At 39.7% G+C, this 25,153-nt stretch overlaps 1 protein-coding gene across 5 annotated transcripts in view; it reads right to left on the reverse strand.

Annotated features, from left to right (window-relative positions):
- Positions 1-25,153, reverse strand: part of CHST9 (carbohydrate sulfotransferase 9) — a 186,473-nt gene that overhangs the window by 158,807 nt on the left and 2,513 nt on the right. For 3 of the 5 annotated variants that reach the window (XM_032467471.1, XM_032467473.1, XM_032467470.1), the window contains exon 2: positions 929-1,138. In XM_032467471.1, the coding sequence (XP_032323362.1) occupies positions 929-1,049 (121 nt within the window). In that variant the 5' untranslated portion in view covers positions 1,050-1,138. Of the gene's footprint in view, positions 1-928; positions 1,139-1,236; positions 1,278-25,153 lie in introns of those variants that run through there. The other 2 variants (XM_032467472.1, XM_032467477.1) reach the window with 2 other exon arrangements.

Raw genomic sequence — 25,153 nt, forward strand, 5'->3', positions numbered from 1 at the left:
ATTTTAAAATGGGCCACAATTGGAAACAAGTAAGAAATTGTTCTGTTTTTACTTTGTTTTTCTTAATAGTCACAAGCTTAGGCTATTTCTACTAATGGAAAACAAACGGATTTGACAACACCTACGTGTATATACTTCTACGATGTTCTAAAACATTTCCTTTAACCGTTATAAGTATAATCCACTTTAACAGTAATTGAGTGCCTCCAATGTACAGCAATTACAAACTGAATGATGAAAGTACAGGATAGGCATAGTAGGCAGCTTCAAACTACTGCTCCTGGACCAAACCGGCCGAACCACCTGTTGTTGTAAATAACGTTTTATTGGAACACGTCCTGATCCATTTGTTTACAAATAATCTTTGGCTGCTTTTTTGATCCACTGGCAGAGCTGAACAGTTCTGATAGAGACGATACAGCCTGCAAAGCCTGAAATGATTTTTAATTTTTACTGAAAAGGTTTGCCAACTCTGTATGTTAAAGGTAGTAAGGAATTGCTACACCAACTGGAGCAGCAACACAAAAATTAAAAAGGAATTGAAAGAGAGAGTTTGCTGTATATTCACCTCCTTTCAGGCCTATGCCCAGTGCTTAGCGAACACATCAAGGGCAGGATAAACGCTCCACAGTCTGCGGAGACGAAGTCTCCACAAACAGTCCTTACTGCCCAAGAGGGCTAGAGGGCCCCTCCCCCAAGATGACAAAAATTCCAAGTGTGGCCCCAAGGGACCAAGCAAACGCTCACCAGAAATGTACACCCATCCTTTGTTTGGGGAGCTGGGGGTTTTCGTTTATGTCTCGTGTTTTACTTTGCTGGAAGTATGGTGATTTTCCAGGTATCCACAGACATCACAGCTTATTTAACTGAAAATGACCATTATGATTAAAAATTGGAAAAAGGAAAAAAAAAGAAGTTGTGGTGTTACCTGTGCGCTGTTCTTCAAACCAGACTTGCAGGTACACGAAGAGGAGCAGCCCTGCGACCCCAAACATGAGCACTGACAGGAAGACTTGTCTGGGGGTCATGACCACTTCAGAAGGCTGCATCTCTCCTCATTTCTGAAGACCGCAGGATTTGGTTTTCCGCAGCCCTTCAGCCCTTGCTTTTTCTCTGAGGCACCGTTCCATGCAGTAACCTAGAATTTTAAAAAAAATCCATACTGTACCTTGCTGATGACATTTCTTCCCAAATATGGTATAAATACGCAGTATGTCAACAAAACTGAGGATTTACATGAACTTTAACACTCTGCAGACAGAAGGGACTGTGGCTGATGTCCCTGGAAAGGCAATTTTCTGTTGTTACCTTTATCTTATCTAAGGAATGTGCTATCCTGCAGTTAATAAGTAACAGCCTAACATTTAATTGGGTGAAGCAAGCCCAGACTTCAGCTCTCCTATATTGTAAAGTCGAGTTCAGGTTACCTTAAAATGGTTGTGAGGGCAAAAAAGACTCTCAGAATAGACTGCTGAAGATGGAATTTTGAAAAGCATGTTCATGGAAAAAAGGGGGGAAAAAACCACTTCATGTTTTAGAAATATATAAAATTAAAAAACATAGGGTTCAATCTCTCATTTCCCTCTCTTGTAAAAGTAATAGGTTTCTCCAACTTAAAGAGTACCCTCGAAATCCCTCAAAGGCATAGGAGGATAAAGATGAAAAGGTCAAGGTTCAAAGGTCTCTTCCAAAATAACCTGGGAGTAGAGAAATCTACGTTAGATTACAGAAATTGACTTCAGTGATAAAAGATTACTTTATTTAAAGAAATACTGAATGACATTGTTTTAGAATGACCTCATTTAGTGGAATCTTAACTTTATATATATATATATATTTTTTTTTTAAGCTCCATCCACTTCTGAGAATTTAATTAAGATACAAACCTTCTTCTCAGACAAATATAAACACACACAAAACCTTGTGTAAAATGTCAGTCTGTATGTACCCTTACTGAAACCCAAGTTAAGAAGCCTTGCTCCCCGTGAACTGCTGTGCAGATACGCGGTAGCTTGCATGGTGAGCTCACCTAGTTAGCAGACAGCTAATGAGGCCAAGGTCATGGCTTTGTGTCTGAGGCCCGCCAAAGACTTTGGCTCTGTTCCTCGGCCACACCCCCTCTTGGGATGCGCTGAATAAATGGTTTCTCAGCGTGAGGACATCACACACACACTGCTGTGTCTAAAAATTCTCTCTCCTTTTTCTCCAAAACTGCCTCAAAAACTTCTGAAAGAATATTGATTTAGCCTTTGAAAAGAGGTGTCTGGTGAGGCGCCAGGTAAAAGTTAGAAAGTGCTGTGGGAGATGGCGAGGCTGGTTAAAGGATAATATTAGCTATTCTTGGCAAAACCAACTTTCACACAGCTGCTGGGCTTCAGGGGTAACCTCTGAGATCAGAATTAGACGTGGATGTGGTAGAACCATCTCCTGATTAGAAAAAGAAGAGATCCACCCAACACGTCAAAGTGTTTACATGCAGAACAACCACAAAAAGACATATTATAAATACATTTTTTCCTTCATATTTTAATTATTCCATGGAAGGGGCCAGAGTAAGAGCAGTGACTGTCAGCATTACCTGAGGGGCTTCCTCGAATCCACCTCTGAGTCCCTTGAGGAAGGGGCAATGGTTAACGTTTTCACAAGTGCTTTAGGGGATTTCGGCAGGAGAGGAAGTTTTTAACTAAGTCAAAGAACTGAGGATATTAACATACTGCTCACTTGGTGGGTTATACTTTGCTTTTATATCGATTCGAAACTGAAATATTATGGGCTTTCTAAACATAAGCAACCACGAACAGCTCCCGAGGGAGATTTGCAGCTTGAGGTGTTCCAAGATCAAATCCCTCAAGGAAACTAGGAATAGAAGCCAGCTTTCTCTTTTCTCGATGCTTCAGTTAAACGAGGAACAGACATAATTCTTGGACCCACAGGAAGATTCAGATATGAGGAAACCAGTTAAACCAAATCTACTAGGAACAAAGAAATAGTTGTTTACAAGAAAAAAAGAGACTCTTACAATCTGTCTACATAATTAAAACTTATCTGGGAAGAAAGAGGAGAGAAGAAAATCCATAAATCAGAACAGAGCCAAAGGCCTGTGGGAACGGTGGCTGTGAGAGCCAATGGAAGTCCTCCCTGGGGGTTCGCAGGGGAAAATTATTACCTACGACGCTGGAAGAAGATTAAGAATTTGCCCTTCCTTTCTTCGGGAGATGCAGCTCTCTGCTGACACATCCTCCTGGGTAAGAAGTCAGTAGAAAACCCATAATGGTTATTATGGCAGATGTGGGCAGAGCAGAGCGATGAAAGCCACAAGGCAGAAAGGCAATCTGGTGTAAAACGGAGAGGTACGTTTGATTTTCTCCCATCTCAGTCCATTAATCCAACATTGGCATCAGGAAATGGCTCTCATTAAACAAAGGTGAGGCACGAGGAGCAGCAGTCTTGCTTTAAGCAAACCTGAAGGTCAGGTGTGATGGGAAAACACACCTATTTGGAGCCCAAACATCTACCACCATGCCTGCGGAAAAAGTGCAGACTACTGGAGGCTGAAATTACTTGGAATAATGCTATTTTATGTACAAGCATTATACAACATTTCCATGGTCAAAGGCTTCCTGTATTTTGTACAATCCTGCCTCTCCTCGCTCATACATACCGTCTACCTTGAACCTAACAGGTACTTAACAATGGGATGCACTGAACTGAATTTGGGGCTCAATAACAAAATGCAGGTAATTAATTTTCCAGTTGTATTTGTAAATCATTAGTTCTAAGCTACAAATGGAGAAATATGGACTATTAAAATACTGAAAGGGTCTACGTGATTTTGTTAATAAATACTATTGCATTTACTTTTCCCTGCACATCCTATGGATTAATCCCTAATAATTACAAAAATATAGAAATAATTATTTCACTCCATTATCTCTTTCACAACACCTTAAAAGTCATTCTTTCAAATGACCCTGGCAACAAAAAGAAGCATTTGGGGACTTAGTATAGTGATAGATTCCAGGAGGGAGGCAATTTATTTAAGAGGAAATTTTGAGTTGTCCAGTTTGCCAGAAGCCTACAATTTTAAAGGAGGGAGGTATGGAGTTTGAGAAAGGTTTGGCTCTAATTATGCAGTTTTGGTGGGAGAAAACCCCCAGAGTCAGGGGGACCCCCATCCCTCCCCACAAGCTCAGCAGGACCTCAGCAGTCCTTGCCTTCTGCCTCCCTCCATAGCAGCTGCACCACACTCCTCTTTCGCACTCTCTGAGCAAACAGACCAACAGGGACAAACTCCCTCAATTTACTACCGCCCCTCGCAAAGTTTACTGTCATCTGGCTCCATCCTCATCTCTTTGCCTCTATTTCTGACGACCAAGAGCTCTCACTCTTGCCTCCATCTCTTGCGGGCTGCTGTGAAACGCGGCTACATCACCGTGCCCAGCCCAGGCTGGGTCTTCTTCTGAACCTCTTCACCCAGTGACTTGTTCCTCTGAAACCCCTCCAGCCGTTACCCCACTGCTGTCATTCCCATGCAAGCCTCACCACAGAGTACTCTGCCCCGAGTGCCTCAGTGCCTACTTCCCAGCCTTTTCTCAACCCACAGCTGCCCAGGAAGCTGGAGAAGATGGGTGAGGTGCAGAAGTTGTGTAGCGATGGAAAATTTGTTATAACTTGGGGTTTTGCTTTCCTTTTTTTGCTATTCTAGTTCCTCTTCTATGAGTTTCCTGTTTATTCCCCTTTCTCATTTTTCTTATTGCTCTGTAGTTCTTCATGCATTTTAGATGGTAATTCTTCATCAGTTAGGAGCATTACAAAAATCTTCCTGTCCGTGACTTTTTTCTTTCTTCCCTCTCCCTCCCTTCCTCCCTTCTTTCCTCCCTACCTCCCGCCTTTTGCTGGTGGTGTGGTTGTTTTACTATGCAGAAATTTAAAATCAATTTTTATCATTCTTTTCCTTACTGATTTATAGTCTTGAAAGAAAACACATGATGTATTCAGAGTCAGGAAATTGGGGAGAGTGTAATAAAGGGGGCAATTTACAAAGAAGTGTTCGGGGTTTCGAGAAACCAACAAGGGTAGAGCAGTCCCCAAGGGCAAGTAACGGCAACCACTCCCAGAAGTGAAGACAGGAAGCAGAGAGCTATTCCTGAGCCTGAGAGGGGGCTGGACGCAGGGGCATGGCTGACGGGAGATGCAGCCTGCTGAACAAGCACAACACGCTGGAGCCAGGTGTTCAGGGGACCGGCTTCCTTAACTTCCTCCTGTCCTGAGACTTCCTGCCAGTGACCCACTTGGCAAAGCCAACCCAAAGCTTGAGGACAGGAGAGCTTTTTTATGTAACACATTCCCGTGAGCCTCCCAAACCACAGGGAAGAGAGGGGATGGGGGACGGCGTTCTTTACAAATGTTCTCAGGTAATATTCCTCACCTTCAAATAACACCGTCATTCTTTCATATTTCCTTTCAGAGGTTTTAAAGTTCTACTCTCCATATTGGGAATGTGAATCCACCTGGAATGCTTTTGTGTGCATGTGGGCTATTTATTTCACGTGGACAACAGTCCAACTCTATTTACTGAGTGGTTTATTATTTTACTATTGATTGTTAATGCCGATTTTGTTATAGTCCAAGTTCCTGTGTATGCTTGTACAAACATCTGCGCCTATCTTTGAGGAATGGAAAATGAATCTGATTACTGATCTAATTTTGTTAATGGTTATGCGTTTATTCATTTTGCTTTTTTGAGTCAGCTGTAGAAAATTATATTGCCTACACAATTATCATTTCCTTTTCACATCCAAATTTATAAGCACAGGGTTGTTAACAGGATTTTCTTATGATTTTAAAGATCTCTTTCATAGTTGTAAATATAGCCCCCTTTTCATTCTCAGTATATGTGTTTGTGACTTTTCTCTTATTTTCTTTGAACATTCTTATTAGAAGTTGTCTGTTTTATTTTAAAGTATACTGTAATTCCTCTCTATTGCTTTTTGTATGTTTGTTTTTATTCTCTCTTATTGATTCTTCTTTTATCTTCATTTCTTTCTTCATTCTGTTTTTTTTTTTCCTTTAGGGGTATCTGTTGTTTTTTTTCCAATGTTTTTGAATTGTGAAAATTAATTCATGCATTTTAGATCTTTTTTATAAAACACATTTATGTAAGCCCATTAATTTCCTCCAAAATTACTTTTGTGCCATATCACATGATTTTACATGTAGCATTGTCATCCAGTTCTAAATATTTTGTAATTTAAATCATCATAAATTTCTTATTTTTAAAATGGCTTTTCTCTTTCTTCCTCTTTAGTTTCCTAAAGTTATCGAATCCTCTCTGTTCTTCTTTATGCTTTCTTTGAATCTGCAGATTTCATTTGTTAGCTAAGCAGTACTTTAAATTAAAAAAAAGACTACCCTCTTAATAATAAATTTTTCTCACAAAGTTTATAGCTTTCACAGGAACTTCAGCATGCTTTAAATACTTGTTGAACTGTATTTCCTCACTCTGATCATGCTTGAGATCTATTTAATTTCAACCATTCAAATAATACATTTATTATTAGCTATTAAAATAAACTTATTGGTATTCACCAATTTCTGTGTTCAGTGTTAATTAGCCTGTGTCAGACTTTCTACCCACAGAACGGTAAAATAATACATTTTTGCTATCTAATCCACTAACTTTGCTATGATTTGCTATAGCAGCCAAGAAAATTAATATAGTACATTTCTATTACAGAGTAACATGCTAAAGGAAGATTGTTTGTGAAATTACTATGAATGGGTAGTACTGATCTTTTCAAATAATTTTCACATGGTTTCTCAGGTCTAGTGTTTCATGGTCTATTCCTGTAACAGCTCCATTGTTCAGCATATTTTGTCATACGGAGCACAGAAACACATTCCTTTACTAGACACTAATTTGTAGGTACTTCCTTATGTATTTTTTTGCTTTGATTTCCTGTGTAATTTATTTTAACAGGTACCTTCTACTTTTAGCTATTGTAATTAAATTTTAATTATAATTAAAGTTTTTAACAAGACAAGGCTTTGCCCTTAGAGTCTTTGTTTTAGAAGAAAAAGTTTTAAACTCACATTTGACATTTTAGTGTTCAGTGTAGAGTTTCTCGTTTTGTTTCTTTAAAGACTGCATAAGACTAAAACCAAGGGCCCTTGCAAACATTTGTCTGTATTAAAGAAGGAAAAAAATAAAAACACCCATACAGATTGTTGTTGAATAGACTGTTCATCCCATTTCTCATTTTCACTTGTTTACTTGTTCCTCATTCTAAAGATGTCAAAGTGTTAAATATGGATGACACAAAAATGGCGCTGGAGCATCCATCTGCTCAAGCACAGTCGCAAGAACCTACAGCATGTGTTTACACGCCAGTCAGGAATCACCAGGATCACATTAAGGAACACGTAAGGCACTTACAGCATCAAATTCTACTTCATTAAAGGGTCCTATGAAGACAGAGGGAGTCCTTGAAAAGTTTTTTGGAGTCCTGGGATTTGGGCACGGCGGTACAAGGAAACGGCGATTTGAGCGGTCATGTCTAAGACAACTTGAAGGCATTACTGGTGAGGGATTATGTCAGGTGAGATAAGTGAGGACTGCAGACTGGGTAAGGGGGTCAGCAAGTCCAGTGAAATATGGAGTTTTAGTTACCATAGTAATTAATAGCACAACCTAAGAAGTGCTAAAGAAAAGACGGCTTCCAGTCCACGATTGGGACTGACTGTGGCGTAACCAATAGAAACGGGAGGGTTTCAAGTAAGAAGTGGAAGGAAAGGCTCTTCAAGTGGGTGCTGTGTTGCCTCCTTAACACCCCTCCTGCTGCTCTGTGTGGAAGCCACACAGTTTAGAACGGACTGCCTCTACCTCCAGCTCCAGCGATTGGCCCCCAATAGTGTAATTCTAACACGGTAATTAATCCTATGGTCAAAACAGTTGGTTCAGGAAAGGCCCCGAGTATCATTTTCCTGTAGCTGCCATAACAAGCTACTACAAATGTGGTAGCTTAAAACAACAAAAATTTCTTCTCTCGCAGTTCCAGAGGCCAGAAGTCCGAAATCAAGGTGAGGTCAGGGCCACATTCTGCCTGGAGGCTCTAGGGGAGAATCCTTTCTTGCCTCTTCTGATTTCTGGTGGCCCCAGTCTTGGCTTCTAACTTCACACAGCCTTCTCCTCTGTGTATTTTATAAGGATATTTGCCCCTGGATTTGTGGACACCCCACCACCCCCCGATTATCCAGGATGAGCTTACCTCAAGATCCTGGACATAATTACATCAGCAAAGATGTAATTCTTTTTCCAGGTAAGGTCACAGGTTCTGGGAGATACAGTGTGCATAGATCTTTTTTCAGATCACCATTCAACCACCGAAACAGGCTTCGCCTGGCCACAGTGACTGTCTTGGGAGTGACTTAAATATAATGAAGCTCAGTGCTATGGTTGGATGGTCAGGAGATGTGGTATTTCCTTCCACCGTGAACGTGAATAAGGAAGCACACAGTTCCTGTTGTTGCTGGAAGGCTCCTGGCGACCCTGATGGAAGCCAGCCTAAAGCTCAAGACAGCACAGAGGAAGGCAAAACTGAAAACCTGCAGAGAAACAGGAAAAGCTCTGACTGACCCTGACAGGACTCACTCTGCTGCTGAATTTGTAAATTACAGGAGCCAATAAACTTCCTTTATTTTTCAATGTACTACAAAGCAACTGTAAGTACAGTGAGAGAGCTAAGGAATTAGCTATATTTTGGGTGTAGCGATTTTGGCAAGATAACCAGAAACAAACGAAAACAGTAGTGCTAACATTTATTGAGCAGTTATATATTCCAGACACTATTCTGAGCTTTTTATTTTGATTATTTAATTTAATTCTCACAAATAACTCTACTGTCTTCCCAGTCAAGAAATCTGCAGGACTGGCTCATGTAACCACATGGTCTGAAGCAGAATTCAGTTGAGAGATGAAGTGACAGGTGTCAGAGGGAACAGACCACAGAGGACCCTGGGGTCAAACTATGGTGATTTCATTTGTCCTGTGGACACCAGGGACCGAAGGGCAGTTCTGAAGGGAGTGTGGAAGGATCAGGTTTGCACTGTGGGACAATCCCTTGGCAGGAGCTGGAGATGAGACTGAAGGTCAGGAAGAGGACAGCAGCTGGCAGGGAATCCCCAGGGCAGGGGTTGGGCTCGATTTTATTCCAATGCCCAAATCCTTCCGTCCTTCCACTCATGCACACCCTCCTGTCTTTCGTCACTGGAGGTGGCTTACCACAGTGGTTAATTAAGTGTGACGATCCTGCCGCCTGACTGCTGAGTTTTGTCACACAGCTGGAACCCCTGGAACCCCTGTGTGCCTCAGTTTCCTTACATCTAAACTGAGGATAGTAAAAGTATTTACCTTGTTTGCTAAATGCTGTGAAGCAGGTCAATACACACAGGATATTTGGAAGAATGCCTGGCCCACAGAACTTATGTACAATATTAAAATGCTAATATCTTTGTGTCTCAGCTGTCCAGCACAGGGGACGGCTACGTTGCAGTCAATCAATAGGTATCTGTTGAAAGGTCGAGTATTTTTACTTCAAAAGGCAGTCAGTCTGTTTTGACTGTGAAAAAGGTTTATTCTTTCAGTTCACGCCAATTCGACCCAATCAATAAACACCCATTAGGCTGGACGAAGACTGCGGCCGGCGCCCGACACTGGAGGCGAAGCGGAAAGGAGTAGGGTTTAATCTCTGATCTTCCTCAGCGAGCATCTGAACCCAACTCTTCATAACTTGCACAAGTTGGTATCAGAAGAGCCTTCTAGAACAACTCATAACAGATCTGTTCTCTCCTTTACATGACAGACTTTTCAATTATTGAAAACAATTATCCTGTCTACCCTTAATTCTTTTTTACTCCAAGATAAACAATAAACACACACAATTCCTTCAGCCATTCCTAACGGGATACGATTTAGGAGTATTCAATCAACTTAATCATCCTCCTCGAGACACGTTCGTGTTTGTTAATGCTTTTCTTTAAATGCAAGGCTCAGAAGTAGACAGAATCATCTAAGCATGATTGAATGGGTGAGAATCAGCACCCATAAAAATAATGTCTAAACTTGAGTGCCTTCACAGATAAAATGGGAGAATAAACCAGGTTACAGGTTAGAGCCTTAGGGGCTTCCTTCAGTCCAAACGGCAGGAAAACAGAGAGACCTTCTTTAAAAAAAAGTCAAAGGGAAGGATTGTGAAGTGGGAAACATGCCATAAAGAACATGCAATTAAGAAACTAAGACAGGATATTATTACATGGCAGACAATAAACAAAACATTTGCTTAATAAATAAATGCAGGGCAACGATTCAAGAAATAGTAGGCATGAAGGTGAACGATGAAACATGGTCACCCCCAAAAGTGGAAAAAGAAGAGAACAGAAGAGATGATTATGTCAACATGAAATTATCGAGAGAAGATCAAAGCAGACTGGAGGATTTTGGAAAGACAAATTCCAAGATAAGAATGTTCTAATCCAACCATTGTCTGAAGTGTCAGAAGAGAAAAAGGGGTATTTCCTGTAGTGCACAGTAGGGAAAGATACTTTTTATACATAAAAATATTATTCATATACCCTTGAACCTTAAATAAGAATGAGGTACTCTGGGTACTATGTACACAAGTAATACACATTAATCTAAATTTTTGTTCTTTGTTTCAATGAGAGTCGGACGTGAGTTTTTCATAGCAACTGAAAGAGGAAGTTGCTTTTCAGGGAGATAATCTAATATATAAAGGAATTATAAAGTCTAGTGAGTTTGGTGGGGTATTATGACTGTGACATAATGCAAAAATGAGATAATGTAGGAGAGAGTGAATGAGAGAGAGAGAGAGAGGGAGGGACAGTGAGCAAGAGAATTTTAAAAGCTTCCTAGCAATGTATTTGCTTCCAAAAGACCTCAAAAAACAAACAAAACTCAGCATTCAATTAACTATTATGCAGATATAAGACTGACATTATAGATGAATGATTAAAATCATACAAAAAGATCCATGATACCTTCTTAGGTGAAAAGGGCACAGGTTATAAAACCACTGGAACACGCAGTTTGCTAAATATTGTAGTTCAGCCCCTGGTCACAGGGTAGAATTGCATTCTGGCCCCTCTTATGATTGGTGGGGGCTGTGTGACTAGTTAAAAAAAAATAACAAACAAACAAACAAAAACATCCCTGCAGCAAGGAAGAGGCCACACACAACAGAATGTCAGGAAGTCATTTTGATCTTTTCACTTCTTAAGAGTAAGCAGTAGTTAAAATTAGAATGTGAGCTACAATATAAAACAGAATGGATCAAATTGGTTTTGGAATGTTACTTTTTACAATATAACAGCAATATCTGTACTTAATTAACATCCAATAATTAAAACTACTTCTAGGACAACAAATTCCTGGGACAAAGAATTTAGTCAAAAAGTTTGGCATTGCTCTACATTCAACAAATTGTCTTGATATATTTTCAAATTAGTATCTTACAGTGAGATAATAAAACATAGATTGTTTTATTATTACTATTGTTACTTGTTGTTAGCTAGATAAAATATCTATTCTAGGTTGTCACCTACGTATTACACTATTTCTAAATTCCCTCTCTGCTCATCACAGTAACAATGAAACCCTTGTAAAACTATTATATTTATAGGATATCCTGTTTCCTTATGCCAGATATGCTAGGCAGTTATTTATATTAATGATTAGCTAGACAGTCAATACCTATTTGGAAGATTGATTTTTCCCTTTCATTATATATTATCTAGACATCTAATATGTTGCTACTGTATAATGTTTCTTAGAGTAAGGATAATACTGCTTTCCAAAAGATAGTAAAATTCTAGAGCTAACATAAAACTCTATAAAACACTAGAAATATGTGTATATTCAAAAATGATTTGTTTCTTACAGACAGTAAAGTTTGTGAGCCAGGCACTTCAAGGCTGGCTTCAAGCAACCTCATGCAAATATTTATTAAATGCTCTTATGTGCTCCCTCTCTTTGCTCGTTTCACATTCTAGCCCATCTGTGCTTCGCCTGCAACCATTTAACAGAGAAACAACACGAAATAAAACAGCAAAGGTGCTAATCTACAAATCTTGGTTTCAAAAAGAAAAATAAATTAAGCCTGCAAAAATATCTACTGACAAAAATCATATTGTAAGCTCTTAAGGCATTTCCAAAGAATATACCACGAAACAGTGCTCAGGCGGAGGGCATACCTCAGCAGCAGAGCGCGTGCTTAGCATACAGGAGGTCCTGGGTTCAATTCCCAGCACCTCCATTAAAAATAAATAAATAAACCTAATTATCTCCCCCTCAATTAAAAAAAAAAAAAACAGTGCTCATAATAAAATATCAAAGTAACTGCCATAGGGTAGTTGTTGAAATAAGTGTCGTTTTTATTGGGAGGGCTAAAATGATGCTAACAAAGGAAAGACAGAATAATATATAACTCTGAAGATTAACATTACACAAAAAAGGCAGGAAATACAACAAAACATATAAAAGAAAGGGTTCTGAGCCTGAAGGGTACCACAAGATTATGAATAACTAGTGATGCTTTTAATGCTATTATTATTAAACTAAACTAAACTAAACAAAAAAATTCAAAAGGTCTGTAATTCATACCCTTAGAGAGTTAAGAGAAAAGATTGGTTCCAACAAACAGGATCCTTTATTTAATAAAAAGAAAGGAAATCAGAGCGCGCACGCGGACACACACACACACACACACACACACACACACAAGCTCTTGTAAATGAAAAACATAACCAGAGTGAAAATTCAACATATAGGTTAGAAGACACATTAAGGCAACTTCTAAGAAGGTAGAGCAAAAGAACAAAGGGATAGAAAATTGGACAAGAAATAAAAAAGCCAGGAAATAGAATTTATCTAAGAGATTCAAAATCCAAGTAACAGAGGAGGTCCAGGCAGAGAGGACTGAGAAAAGGAAGGAGTTCAATACTGATATAATTTAAGAGAATTTCAGGAAAATGAAGGACATGAATTTCCAAATATAAAGGGATCGCTGAGTATTTAGCACAATGGGTATGAAATAAACGCACCAAGGGATATTGTATAGACATTTCAGAACACTAGGAAGAAAGAAAAGATTCCGTGTTTTGCCACAGAGAAACAAACAGGTCATATTCAGAGGATCAAGAATCAGAATTCATCAGACTTATCAACGGTAACAGTGGAAACTAGAATAAGGCCATGGAGCAAGGATGCCTTCACATTTCTCAAGGAAAATCATTCTCACTTAAAGTTCTATTAAGTGCTACCAAATTCTGCCGAAGTCTCAATCAAGGGTGTGGTAAAAAAAACCCCTACAGATCAGTATCTCTCATGAACATAGATGTAAAAATACTCAACAAAATATTAGCCAATCAAGCAATATATCAAAAAAATTATACTCCATAACAAGATGGATTCAGCCATGTATGCAAGGTTGATTTAATATTTAAAAAAATCAATTATTGTAACCCATCACATAAAAGAAGAAAAATCACAAGAGTTTATCAGTATATGCAGAAAAAGCATCTGACAAACTCCAAAACTCATTTATGATAAAAGATGCTCCACATCATATGTCATCAGGCAAATGCAGATTAAAACAACAACGAGGTACCACCACTCACCTATCAGAATGGCTAAAGTGGAGAACACCGACAACACCAAATGCTGACGAGGACACGGGGCAACAAGTATTCTCACTCACTGCTGGCAGGAACGCAAAATGGTACTATCACTTCAGAAGGCAGCTTGGCAAGTCTTACAAAAGTAATGTACCCGTACATACGATCCAGGAATCATGCTCCTTGGTATTTACCTAAAGGAGGTAAGGGTACCATGGGAGACAATGGAAGGAAAGCCATGACTGCTAACTCACAAGACAGATTTAGGGGTCTGACTGGTTCACCTTGAGGGCAAACGGAACCAGCTGTGGTGAGAGAGGGTATTCGAGACCTTCGAGACCAGACCCACACTGGAGCTGTAGGCTGTCCACCACACCAGCTCCTGCCATCCCCGTAGCTGGCCCCCTTGAAAAATGAAAAGCAAATCAGAAAATGGCTTATGGACTAGAGACATAGGTACCTGGCAAGGAGGAAGGGGGTGGGGGGATAAGGATCTGGCAAGCAAAAATTCAGGAAGTATAGTGCACAGGAGCCTCCCCCTAGAATAAACTTGATAATGAAATCCAGCTAGCCACAAAATAAATTAGAATTAACTCAGAGAAGGGAACAGCCATGAAAGGATTGCTTCTGAGCACTGATTTCATTCAAATATGAAAATCTGAAATATGGCGTAATAATAAAAATGTAACCAAAACCATGAGGAAAGGGAATTGGAAGCATCCTTTATTTTATTTTTATTTGCTAACACGCAGTAAAATTGATGGGGGTGGGATGTACAGTTCCATGATGTGTTATAAACGTACAGGGTTCATAAAGAGAAGGCAGCTCTGCTACATTTTATTTTACAGCTAAAGTGCTTTTTCTAATCAGGTGAGTAGATGCCACAAAAGCAAACACCCAATTAATTGGGGATTCCAATATGCAGAGGCAGGAAGACTTCCCTGGTAATGATTAGGTGTTTATTTCTGGTAACTGTGATTTTCAGCGTGGTTTAGCTCACTACTCGTGACAGGTTACAGAGTTCCACTTTGCTATTTCTTCCGCGATAGCAGTGTTTGGAACATGTGCACAAACAGAACAACACCATTTTCCATCGTTTGTTGTTCTGCTCCTTTCTGATACTTCAGGTAAAATGACCTATTAAGCACCATGAATGAAAAATAGTCACATCCTTGGTCGAGAATTCTGCATTCTGTGTGTAGGGAATTCAATATGTTTATAATATCTACAATCATTCCCCAAGGCACAATCTTTCAACACGGATTTATTCTCAAAAGGTTCTATTTGTACAAAGTCTTATTATCATATGTGTATATTCAATAAACTTAGAGTACAGCTTCCAGCTAATAATTACCTACACAAATTGTTCGCATAGCTGTTTCGCTTTCAAAGCCGAATTCTATATGGAAGTTCACTGTTTCTATTGCTATAAATTCAAACAACTTTTAACTCACATTGTTCATGGTCTTAGAACTTTTTTTAAAAAATGTGAAATAAAAATTCATAAACAGTTTAATGAGATCACAAAATTCAATTTCACCGAGTTCTCTTGGGTCTTAAAATTCTGTGCCCCTCACAGCAGTATGGGTATCCCCTGTCTTACGACTGACACGTTAAGCAGCTTGAGGGTGGGGGTGGGAGGTGAGGGACTACGGACATATGAACTAAAGCTATTATTATCTTTATTTGACGATAATCAAGACTTTTTAAGAACCAACTCTCTCCTCTAATAGTTTACTATTTTCTTCCCTATTAAAAACAATTCCAAGTTTCAACTGATTATTGTCTTAATAAGCTGAAGATGAAGTTTAATTTCCTATCACAGAGAAATTTAGCCTCAAGACAATATAAACTGGCAGTACCAGGAAACTGGTTCTTTCAGATTTTTCAGAAACTCAAACCTCTTCTGCTTAGTTATAATTTACAACAAGTTATGAACTCTCATATGAACTGTAAGGGGAAAGAGCTCTGCTAACATTCTTACCTTTGGTTTATTGTATCTTAAGATACAAGAAGATCTAGAAGTTCTTTTCTTAATCATATGTCAAGAAACATCACTTCACTCGTTCGGCTTGAGTGGAAGGTACATATTAAAGCAGCTCTAAATGTTATCAAAATATTACATCGTACACTTAAACGGCAGGAGGAACAAGTCTGGTTAAGCTGGTGGCTGCCAGATAATCTTCCTGTAAAGGTCCTCCCCTCTCTTTGTAATTAATGAGCATCTGTGAGTTGACATTTCGAGCTGGTGTGAATGTCCTGTCTCCAGCAACCATTCACCCAGTGGTGGGTCATCCTTTGATTGTTCTCATGACAGGAATAGCAAAAAGGTGACTTTATAATTCTAGCCTTTCTTTTAATCGTTGACCTGTACTCTTCAGTGAAACAGAGCTTTTCCTTCTACTCAGCCCCATCTGCACACTACATACACACTATGTGCTCGTGGATTCCTTCCACACTCAATGTGCTCTACCCCATAACACACATTAGTACTTCTTATGTTCAAATGATCCCAAATTGGGCCAGTAAGTGTCCCTTAAATCTGGCTCTTCTGTCCTTCTGATGTGCCCCCGCCAGCTTCTGAGCAATCCCTTGAGTTCTGACACAAAGTGTCCCCAGCTTAGCAGGTTCTCTCCTAAACTAGTTCAAGCAAGAAGGCTTTAAATAAAACGGGTTAACTCAACTCAATTTTAATGCAGCAATTTGAATTCATGCACAAATAATTAGAACAGTGCCTAGAACACAGTCAGTGCCAGTCAGTGTGGAAGGTCTCTTCCTTAACTATATTAGCCACAGTGAATTCTTTAAAATGCAGACTAATTTATAACACAGATTTTTATGTCACTTTTTCAGTTTCATCTATTTATGCTTATTTTTTGCTCTCCTTCATTTCTTTTATCTCCATATGGAAATCCTATGGAGAGGGAATCTCCAAAGAGTTTTTTGTTTTCTCCAACATGGCACAATCTTAGATCACTGACTATCGCCAAAATACACAGACAGCACAGCATAAATCCCCATAAAGTAAAGCCTTTTAGAATTCCTGAAATTATCAAGGGATTTTACCTGTCAGAGGAAATAATGTAAAGAAATGTCCGGGCCTTTTTTTTTCCCCTTTGGTAAAAAAGTCAATAGACCAGCTTCATTTTTTAAGCAAACACAGCACTACTCAAGTCATCTCTGAATGAATCACTGATAAGGAGAAACTGATAGGGAGGAAAAAGATGAGTATGACAGTTGGAGAGATCACAAAGAAAGTAAAAAGTGGGGCCTCATAGCTTGCAAGTTATTTATTTGCTAATGTCAGAATGTGAGGGTGGACGGGAGTGTGAACCCGTGTGTAGTAATGTGCATGCGTGTGCACACGTGGGGTTAGAGAGAGGATGCCCGGTCAACATTTACCCAACAAATACTTACTACACTCTCACTCTCGGTGGGCACTGCAGTCTTTTCCAGGAGTATAAGGACTGAGAAAACTAGACAGGTCTCTTCCTTAATGATTAATTAAATATTTACACAAATAAATTTGAATTTGCAACCACTTCAATGCATATGGACACATGAGTATGGATACAAGCAGGCATATAAATACATATGTGTGTAGATGTATATTGCAAGAGGAATTGGCTCAGTCTTGGGGGAAGACATGGACCTTTAGAGGAGGTGACATTTGGGTTGGTGTTTGAGGTTTAACTGACACTTAACTAGGCAAGGTTTGGGTGCGTGTGTTTACAGGTGTGAGGATGGGAGAGCGCATGGAGAGTCAGAGCACCCAGCAGGAAGCCAGGCAGCTGAAGCAGACAGAAGGGTCGGGGTGGGTACCAAAAGAGATGAGACTGGAGGAGCCTGACCTTGCTGGGTTTCAAAAAATCAAGTGCACAGTTTGGGTGTTTACCTTAAAGCAATGGTAACCCATTTAAGTGGTATGAATAGTTGAAGGGGTGACAGTTACCATATTTGCATTTAAAAAAGGCTCCTCTGGCACCTTATTGGAGGATGGATTCAGGGTGGGGGGCAATGGCGGATGCCAGGAGACCAGCTATGAAGGCCCTGGAGTTCTCTACACAATGGATGTTGAAAGTTGAGACCTAAGGCAGGTGTGTAACATCCTTTGGAGGTAACAATCGATGACTGGGCGAAGGCTTTGATCTTGGGTGGATGGAGTGGATGGAGGGGGACCATCAAGGATAAAAATCCAGATTGAGAGCTGGGGAATCCTAGAGGTTGAGGTGAGATGGGCAAAGATCGCAAGTTTGATTTTGACATGTTCCATCTGACATTTAAGATAGACAAGAAGGAATACCAAGTACAGAGCTGGCTCTACAAGTGGAGAATTTAGAGAGACTTTCTGAGCCATAATTATGTTTTATAGCATGCTCCAAATAAAACACGTGCCATAATTTCAAGGAATCTTATTAAACTGTACTTAGCATGTGTATGTTGGGAAAACTCAAGGTGAACCAAAGTTCTAAGGTACTAGATGAACAGCCTCTGCTACTTGAGAGTTGAATCATTTGCAAATTCATTTCTATTCTAAATGCTGTTATAATTCCCTGATCTGAAAAACCTGAAAATATGATATTGCTAGACTTTGTAGCAAGTGAGATATACCTATGGTTAGCAGGTGAGAGCTATCTATCTATCTATCTATCTATCTATATTGAAGTCACAAAAGTGATCACGTAAGTACAGAATTAATATTTAAATTATTTAACAATCTGCACAACTTGGGCTCCAGCCACAAATAACCAATAAGATTACACCAGTGTATCCAGTGGAAGCCCAGCCCTGTCACAATAACAGAACCTCATTCTCCAATGGTAAAAATTCCTAATTGAAAATAGAGTGCAAATATTAGAAGGCAGGCGTGTTGATAGTTACTACTTGTAGACCAATAATGTTACTAACACCTAGGGATTTTTTTAATACATTGAGAACATTGATTTTTTTTTTTTTTGCAGGGGATGGGGAATACATTACCCTCATTCTAATCTACTGTTCAAGTGTGCTGTGAGAAAACCAAATTTACTGAGAGATATGTTTCAAAAAAATTGTGCCCACAATTTAATTTCAAAATTCCTTTTCAAAGGATACAAGAAACGTCATCATTTTATCTAAATCTTCACAGACTGATTTGCTTAACGTAACCTGTAACTTTGGGCCACAGCTCCACTCCCCTTGGGTGACAAAAAAAGACAACAGAAATGACCACAAAGCTAAGTGAGCTTTGAGCTTCTTGATTCGGAAACTAACGACGTAGAAGTACTACATTCTCCATTTGAACTGACAAAGTTGTCTTACTGGGTTTCCCACTTCCGCACGTCCAATAGAGGCTTCTGAAATGCCTTTTACTGCGTCAGCTGGGTGTGTTTTCCCTCTTCACAACCACATGCTTTCATGTTTCAGATTTCAGTTTAGGGGAGTAATGAAGTCCAATGGTAAAAGGAGGCAGTGTGATTGGAAAGTGTCATATCTATTTATTCAGACAAAGAAGGTTTTCTCTTGTGTGGCACTGTGAACAGTACAAAGAGGAAGGAGGGCATTCCTTTCACAATCTTCGCCTCTGTTCCGTGCAAGAGAAAAAAGCATCATAAGAAAAGCAGATATTCCAATAAAATTTCACTGCCTGTGTAGATCTTTGTGCTGCTCAAAGAAGCTCCTTACTTCCCTTATCACCTCCACAGCCCAACCCCCACGATTTCACCTCCTCTCCGTTCCCACTGCACCACGACACTCGTAGCAGAAACTGTAACAAAAGTAGACAAAATCAAGTTAGGGGTCAGCCTGAGGTTCAATGTTGGGCCATTCAATTGACCAAGAAGCTTCCAGTAAGAATGAACAATATAGGGCAAGACAATCACAGATCAAACTGTGTTCTGTACGATCACTGCACCCCCTTGGTAGGAAAAGCTACCTCTCCTGACTGCGTAGAACGTGCCTTTCTGCATAGAGAATCTTGTGATTGTGTCAAAGCCATTGGTTACTTGCACGCACACAAACACACACAGACACAGTGTGACTTCCATCTTAATTGTTGAAGACTTTACATTAAAAAGCTTCTTTCCTTAAAGAGAATAAGAAAAAAGGAGGAAATACAATGTGACATAAGACATCATAGGTGGACCCACAGTGGGAAGTAATCTAAAGAAAAAAAATCTTCCTTGAAAATCTGATAAACTCAAGATGCTTGCTATATAGTTCATACTGAAATGGTATTTTATAATAACTCAATTCTCAAGAGCAGGTCTTATGGTCTAGTAGAAAGACCATTAGAAGGAAGAAAATTTGAGTTTCACTCTCAGTTCCCCCTTTGCTTCTTGGATCCTACACTCTCTCGTAAGTTGTGTATATGGGTAATCTTCAAATCCCCCTAATCTCTCTGTAAATACTAAATATTATGCAGAAAGAAGAGATGTGGGTGTGTTTTTTTTAGTGTGGCAGCAGTGCACAGACTAAATACATCGAGACAGACAACACAGTCTTTGTAACTCTACCCCTCCAACTCCTATCTGCCAGCACCGGACACATTTATTCCAAGTAACACAAAAAAATTCCAATACAACAGTTTATTTGCATTGGTAACAGATTTGGGCCTCTGCTATGAACATACTTCACTATGTTTTATGGTGCAACTTCCAACACTGGACCCAAGCAATTCTTTGTGTGCATAAGAATATCTCAAGGGCATTAAAAATATAATCTCAGATAGTATTTCCTTTCCTGTTTTTTCAGTACCTGAAATCATGTGTGTAGGCATGTACGTGTATGTATATACCATGTGCATCTTTACATATACATGCACAGACTTACACATACGTGCATTTGTGTGAATGTACATAGTGTCTCTCTCCAGGTGCGAATGCCTTCCAGGCCTTCTGGAGATAGGCACTTACACAAGCTGAAGGCCTGGGAGAAGTAAAATATTAACCAGCTTGCATATTAGTTTGTCAACACTCATGGCCACCCATAAAAGATAGAGTCCTGAGAGAAGGACCAAAAGGAGTCAATTTTTATAAGGATGAGAGAGAGAGAAAGAGCACAATGTGAGCCTGAGTTTGATGGGAAGTGAAATTTGTAATCCTGGTCCACGGATGACAGATCCGTGGACGAGTGAGATGTCCTGCTTAAAAGAAGCAAGGATTGGGTAGGGGCATGAAAAACACCCTGCGCCATCATAAAAATCCTGTTTCTCCAGCCCTGGGGCTCTCATCAGGGCCAGACTGCCCCTGGAGCCTATTTGGGGAAGGACTGGGAAGGCTTAGATTTGTCACAATTACTAAGGGAAGGGAATTCTGTTGGCCTTTCGTGGCTTTTTAATGAAGAATTTCCCCAGATATCCCAAACAACATGCAGTGTTCCTCCGAACTAAACCCATAATGAACATCCACCTGCAGAATCCGGTATAGAATCCTAATGAAGCACTTCATAAGAATTTCCACCAAAAGCCCAGTGGTTTGCAACAAGGTTGCTGTGGTGAATGATTCAATCGTTTGTATAGTCTTCCTCCTAAATCTGGAATTCATAGACTACAAGATAATAGAAAATAAGCTGAAGAAAAGGCAGCGTCGGCACTGAATCAATAATTTCCACTGCGGAAATACTTCATTTGTTATTACTGATGATAACAGTGTGTAGCTCGCAGAGGCCCTGCAAGTAGGGTTCACATTAGCAACAACAGGAAAATGATGCATAAAGCAGTTTGGGGGTTTGGGTGGAAATATATTAATAGTATTTACTCTCTCGTTTGCAAAATATCATACTTTCACATTTTCTCCGCCCCGAGAGTCTGTAACTCGACTCGGCATGTTTTCTCCACGATTACCATCACGCCCTTCCTTCTGTCACCGTATACAAATGCCTGCTTGTAATTATCCTGATACAACTTTTAGGCCATTCTCCTTTCATTTTCCTAAACTTCTTGGATAGAACATCTTCTGATGTTTTTAATCTGTCTTAAATCCCAATTTATTCATTACACACACAAGCAAGCTTCTGACTCCTTTGTTCCATGTTCCAGTGAAGTCACACCCCCCCCAAACATCAGTACAGTGAAATGCACTGTTTTACTACAAATGGCTTTTATTTTATTGCCCCTTTTCAGGACCAATATATGCAGTGATTAGATTGTTGATAAATCACATTTCAAGATACTAAGGGGGTGACACAAAATATTTGTTCTTAAAAAAGGGGACAGAGTGTAAGAGGGTTGAGAATGACAGTTTGGTCCACAGTGAATGATCGAAGACAGGACAATCACACGCCTTCTGCACGTATCTCTCTATCACGTCACATCATGACTGTCCTGTACGGCTGACATCATGATGGCCAGTGAGTTAACTCCCCCCATCCAGCCACCCAACTTAAAGGAGATGGACGAGAAGTCCAGAGATCAGGTTTCTAGTTTCTGCTCTGCCACTAACCACCAGTGTCACCTTTAGCAACTCAGGGGGACCACTGTGGGCCCCCATTTCCTTAACTATAAAATAAGAGCACTGAAATAAAGTACCTTTCAGGTCCTTTCCAGCTCCATAACAAAATGCATAATTTTGATTCTAAGACTGAGGGCACTGATCAGAAGAACCTGATTCCCTTAATAAATGTATATAAAATATATCCTGTGGGTCTCAGTTAAAGATTTCCCACCACAATATATATATTTTTAAAGTACTTGGTCTAGTCAAGGCTTTAAAAAATGCCGTGCCTTATAAGAAACAAAAATGTTCCCTCAAGAAAGAAGTAACTCTACACATTATGGAGTGAGAACATTTATTATGGGAACACAGTCACCAATCTGAAGGGGACACCGACTTTTCTAGTACCATTCCGCTCACTGCTGTAAAAGCCACAGTTTTATGTTTTCTTTGAATTCTTGAAATAAAAATGATCTTATCTATCTGCTTTTCCAATCACACATTTTTGGCAGCTCTAAACTTCTTTGTAGGGGTTTTCTAAATTCTAACAGTCCACAGAAATAACAATTCAACAAAATCTATATACAACTGAACACCGACCACAGAAAAGGTGTTTAAGAGCAAGCACTTTGGTGTGAATCGACTTCAGGTCCAAGTAACTAGTTCATCCACAACCAATTCTGCCCTGGAGCTTCTGAAGAACACAACAGAAACCTGTTAAATTGGCAGCCTTGCTGAACTTCAACTATTTTATCTAACCAGGTCCCCAGTAATGATAGATACTTGACAGCTTCTTTTTGATAAAAGTTTGATTTGGGGAACAGGTGCAACGATCAAACGGACCAAACCCCTTATTCTGATGGAGGCTGGCTGTTTCTGCTTCTGGGACACACACATGTAAATAAGGCTCGGGAACATCACCTTAGCACATCCACACGGGTGTGCTTTAAGAGAACCTAACGCTTAAAAAAATCAGTTTTGTAAGATTTAAATAATAGTATATTCGTATTTGGTTTTCAGGAGCACCCCACTATCATTTATTAAAAACATATTAATCACCTCCGTGACAGACAAACTGGGACTGAATTTCTCCAATTTTGATTGAAGAATTTTTTTTCCCCAAGAACACAGCTAATCCTTAACACAAATTCATTAAGGAAGCATACAATCAAGTCTCGACCATCTCTCCGTGAGTAATATATAATTTACTGCAAAGTTGTCACACAGGTTTGCTCATTTCTGTCACCCAGCTCGTTTCTGGGCAGGCTGCCCACAAGCCCCATCTCCCCATAAATCGGTTTTGCTGTTTGTGACATGTAAGCGCATTTAAAAACTAACCTAAACAAAACAAAATAATTAGAAAGGCAACGTGCCCGCAACAACAACGAGAATCTTTTTCAGCTCAAACATGTAATACACTCCAAGACAAACACAAATGACTTTTTAAATAACCATGATTTTGGATTATCTTTGCCTCTCTTCCTCTCATTAACATGAATAATTCAGAGAGCTTATTCCACGCGATGAAATGGTCTCCCCTCAATAATTCATTTTTAGCACACGAAAAATAAGATGTCTAACGCATCCTTATGTTTTTTCCAAAGGTTTAAATTAGACATTTTTAAATGCAACTTTACTTTCACAGTGATCTATAGTTTGGGTTCCTTCCTTTCAATGCTATCCTGGCAGTAAGCAGGGAGACTTCTGAGTTCAGGGCAAGGAGAGAAGAGAGCGGTGGAGCAGGTAAGAAGGCAGAAGCCCCATCTGCCTTTGGTTCTCGATATTCTTCAAGTACAATCAATTATTCGCACAGTGTGACCAAGACGGCCGATGGCTTTTTCCTTAAATACATGAAAATGCTTTGGGACATTACACCCCGATTTGAGTTAAAAGAACTTCCTAACGTTCTGGCCACACTAACCGAACACTGTTTTTATTATGCAACTTAACTTTGAGTGATAAAAATATCCTGACATTGAAGTTCCAGCTCTAGCAAACGTCCCTAAAAGGGAAAGCACTTCTGGGTGGGAATGGGAGGGGGGGACTCAAAACCTCAAATCTTGCTTTAATGATGACATGAACAAAATGATGAGGGTGGGTCTATCTCCTAATTATACACAAACTCATCCAGGTTCCAAAACACAGGTATCATGAGTACTATGGAGATGGACGTTTTATTCACATCCTCTATAACACCCTACAGCAGCACACCCAGTATTTGTGTGCGACGCAATGCGTAGGTCTAAGGTCTACTGAATTTGGGGGGTCAAATATTAAGCTGGCCTCCCATTTGTAAATTCTTCCCGGGAGGATGTTGCATTCTTCTGGAGACCACACTCGTTTTGGGGGCTGTTTAATGCACTGCTTCAGAGCAGCAAATGCTACCCTTGCGACCAGGAAGAACGGGAAAGAATGCCATCAGGAGGAGCCTGCAGCTGCACTAATTCTCAGCTTCTCTCTGGTGATAAAAAGGTGGGGAGAAAAAAGCAATCAGATTTCACCAGAGTATACACCAGCCTTGGCCAAAGGCTTGAAAACTTTTTTGATCTCTCCTTTTCATTGGAAATGAAAGGAGAGGCGCTTACAGTGTAAAAAGCCAAACACAACAGTTGCTGAACTTGGGTCAAGATCAGACACCACTACCCGCTTTGGGGATATTCATGGAGATGCACAAAACGAGGATGTATGTTTTGATACCTGTGAAAATAAAACATTGCGCTTTAAGTGAGTGGGAGAGAACAGATGGTTGGTAATGATTTAAAACATTTATGTTTTGGACTGTCACCAAGCCTCTGTATTAAAAAATATGGTGTCTTAGTCAGTACATACCAACAACTATCTGCAAGGCTCATTTTCCGGAGGATGCTACTGTAATACAGGAGATAAAAAAACAAATGAGGCCAGAGGAGAAGTCGTCCCGTTTTCTCAAGGCATTCAGTGCGTGCTATTTCTTTCTGACTATATTTCATCAAAATGATCTCTGTGTGACGAGAGGGTTTTAATTTTTCCTCAATAATGAGTCAACTACAAGTGCCCAGCTATCATATCCCTTT

Source organism: Camelus ferus, chromosome 24 (genome assembly GCF_009834535.1).
Source record: "Camelus ferus isolate YT-003-E chromosome 24, BCGSAC_Cfer_1.0, whole genome shotgun sequence".
Classification (NCBI taxonomy): Eukaryota; Metazoa; Chordata; class Mammalia; order Artiodactyla; family Camelidae; genus Camelus; species Camelus ferus.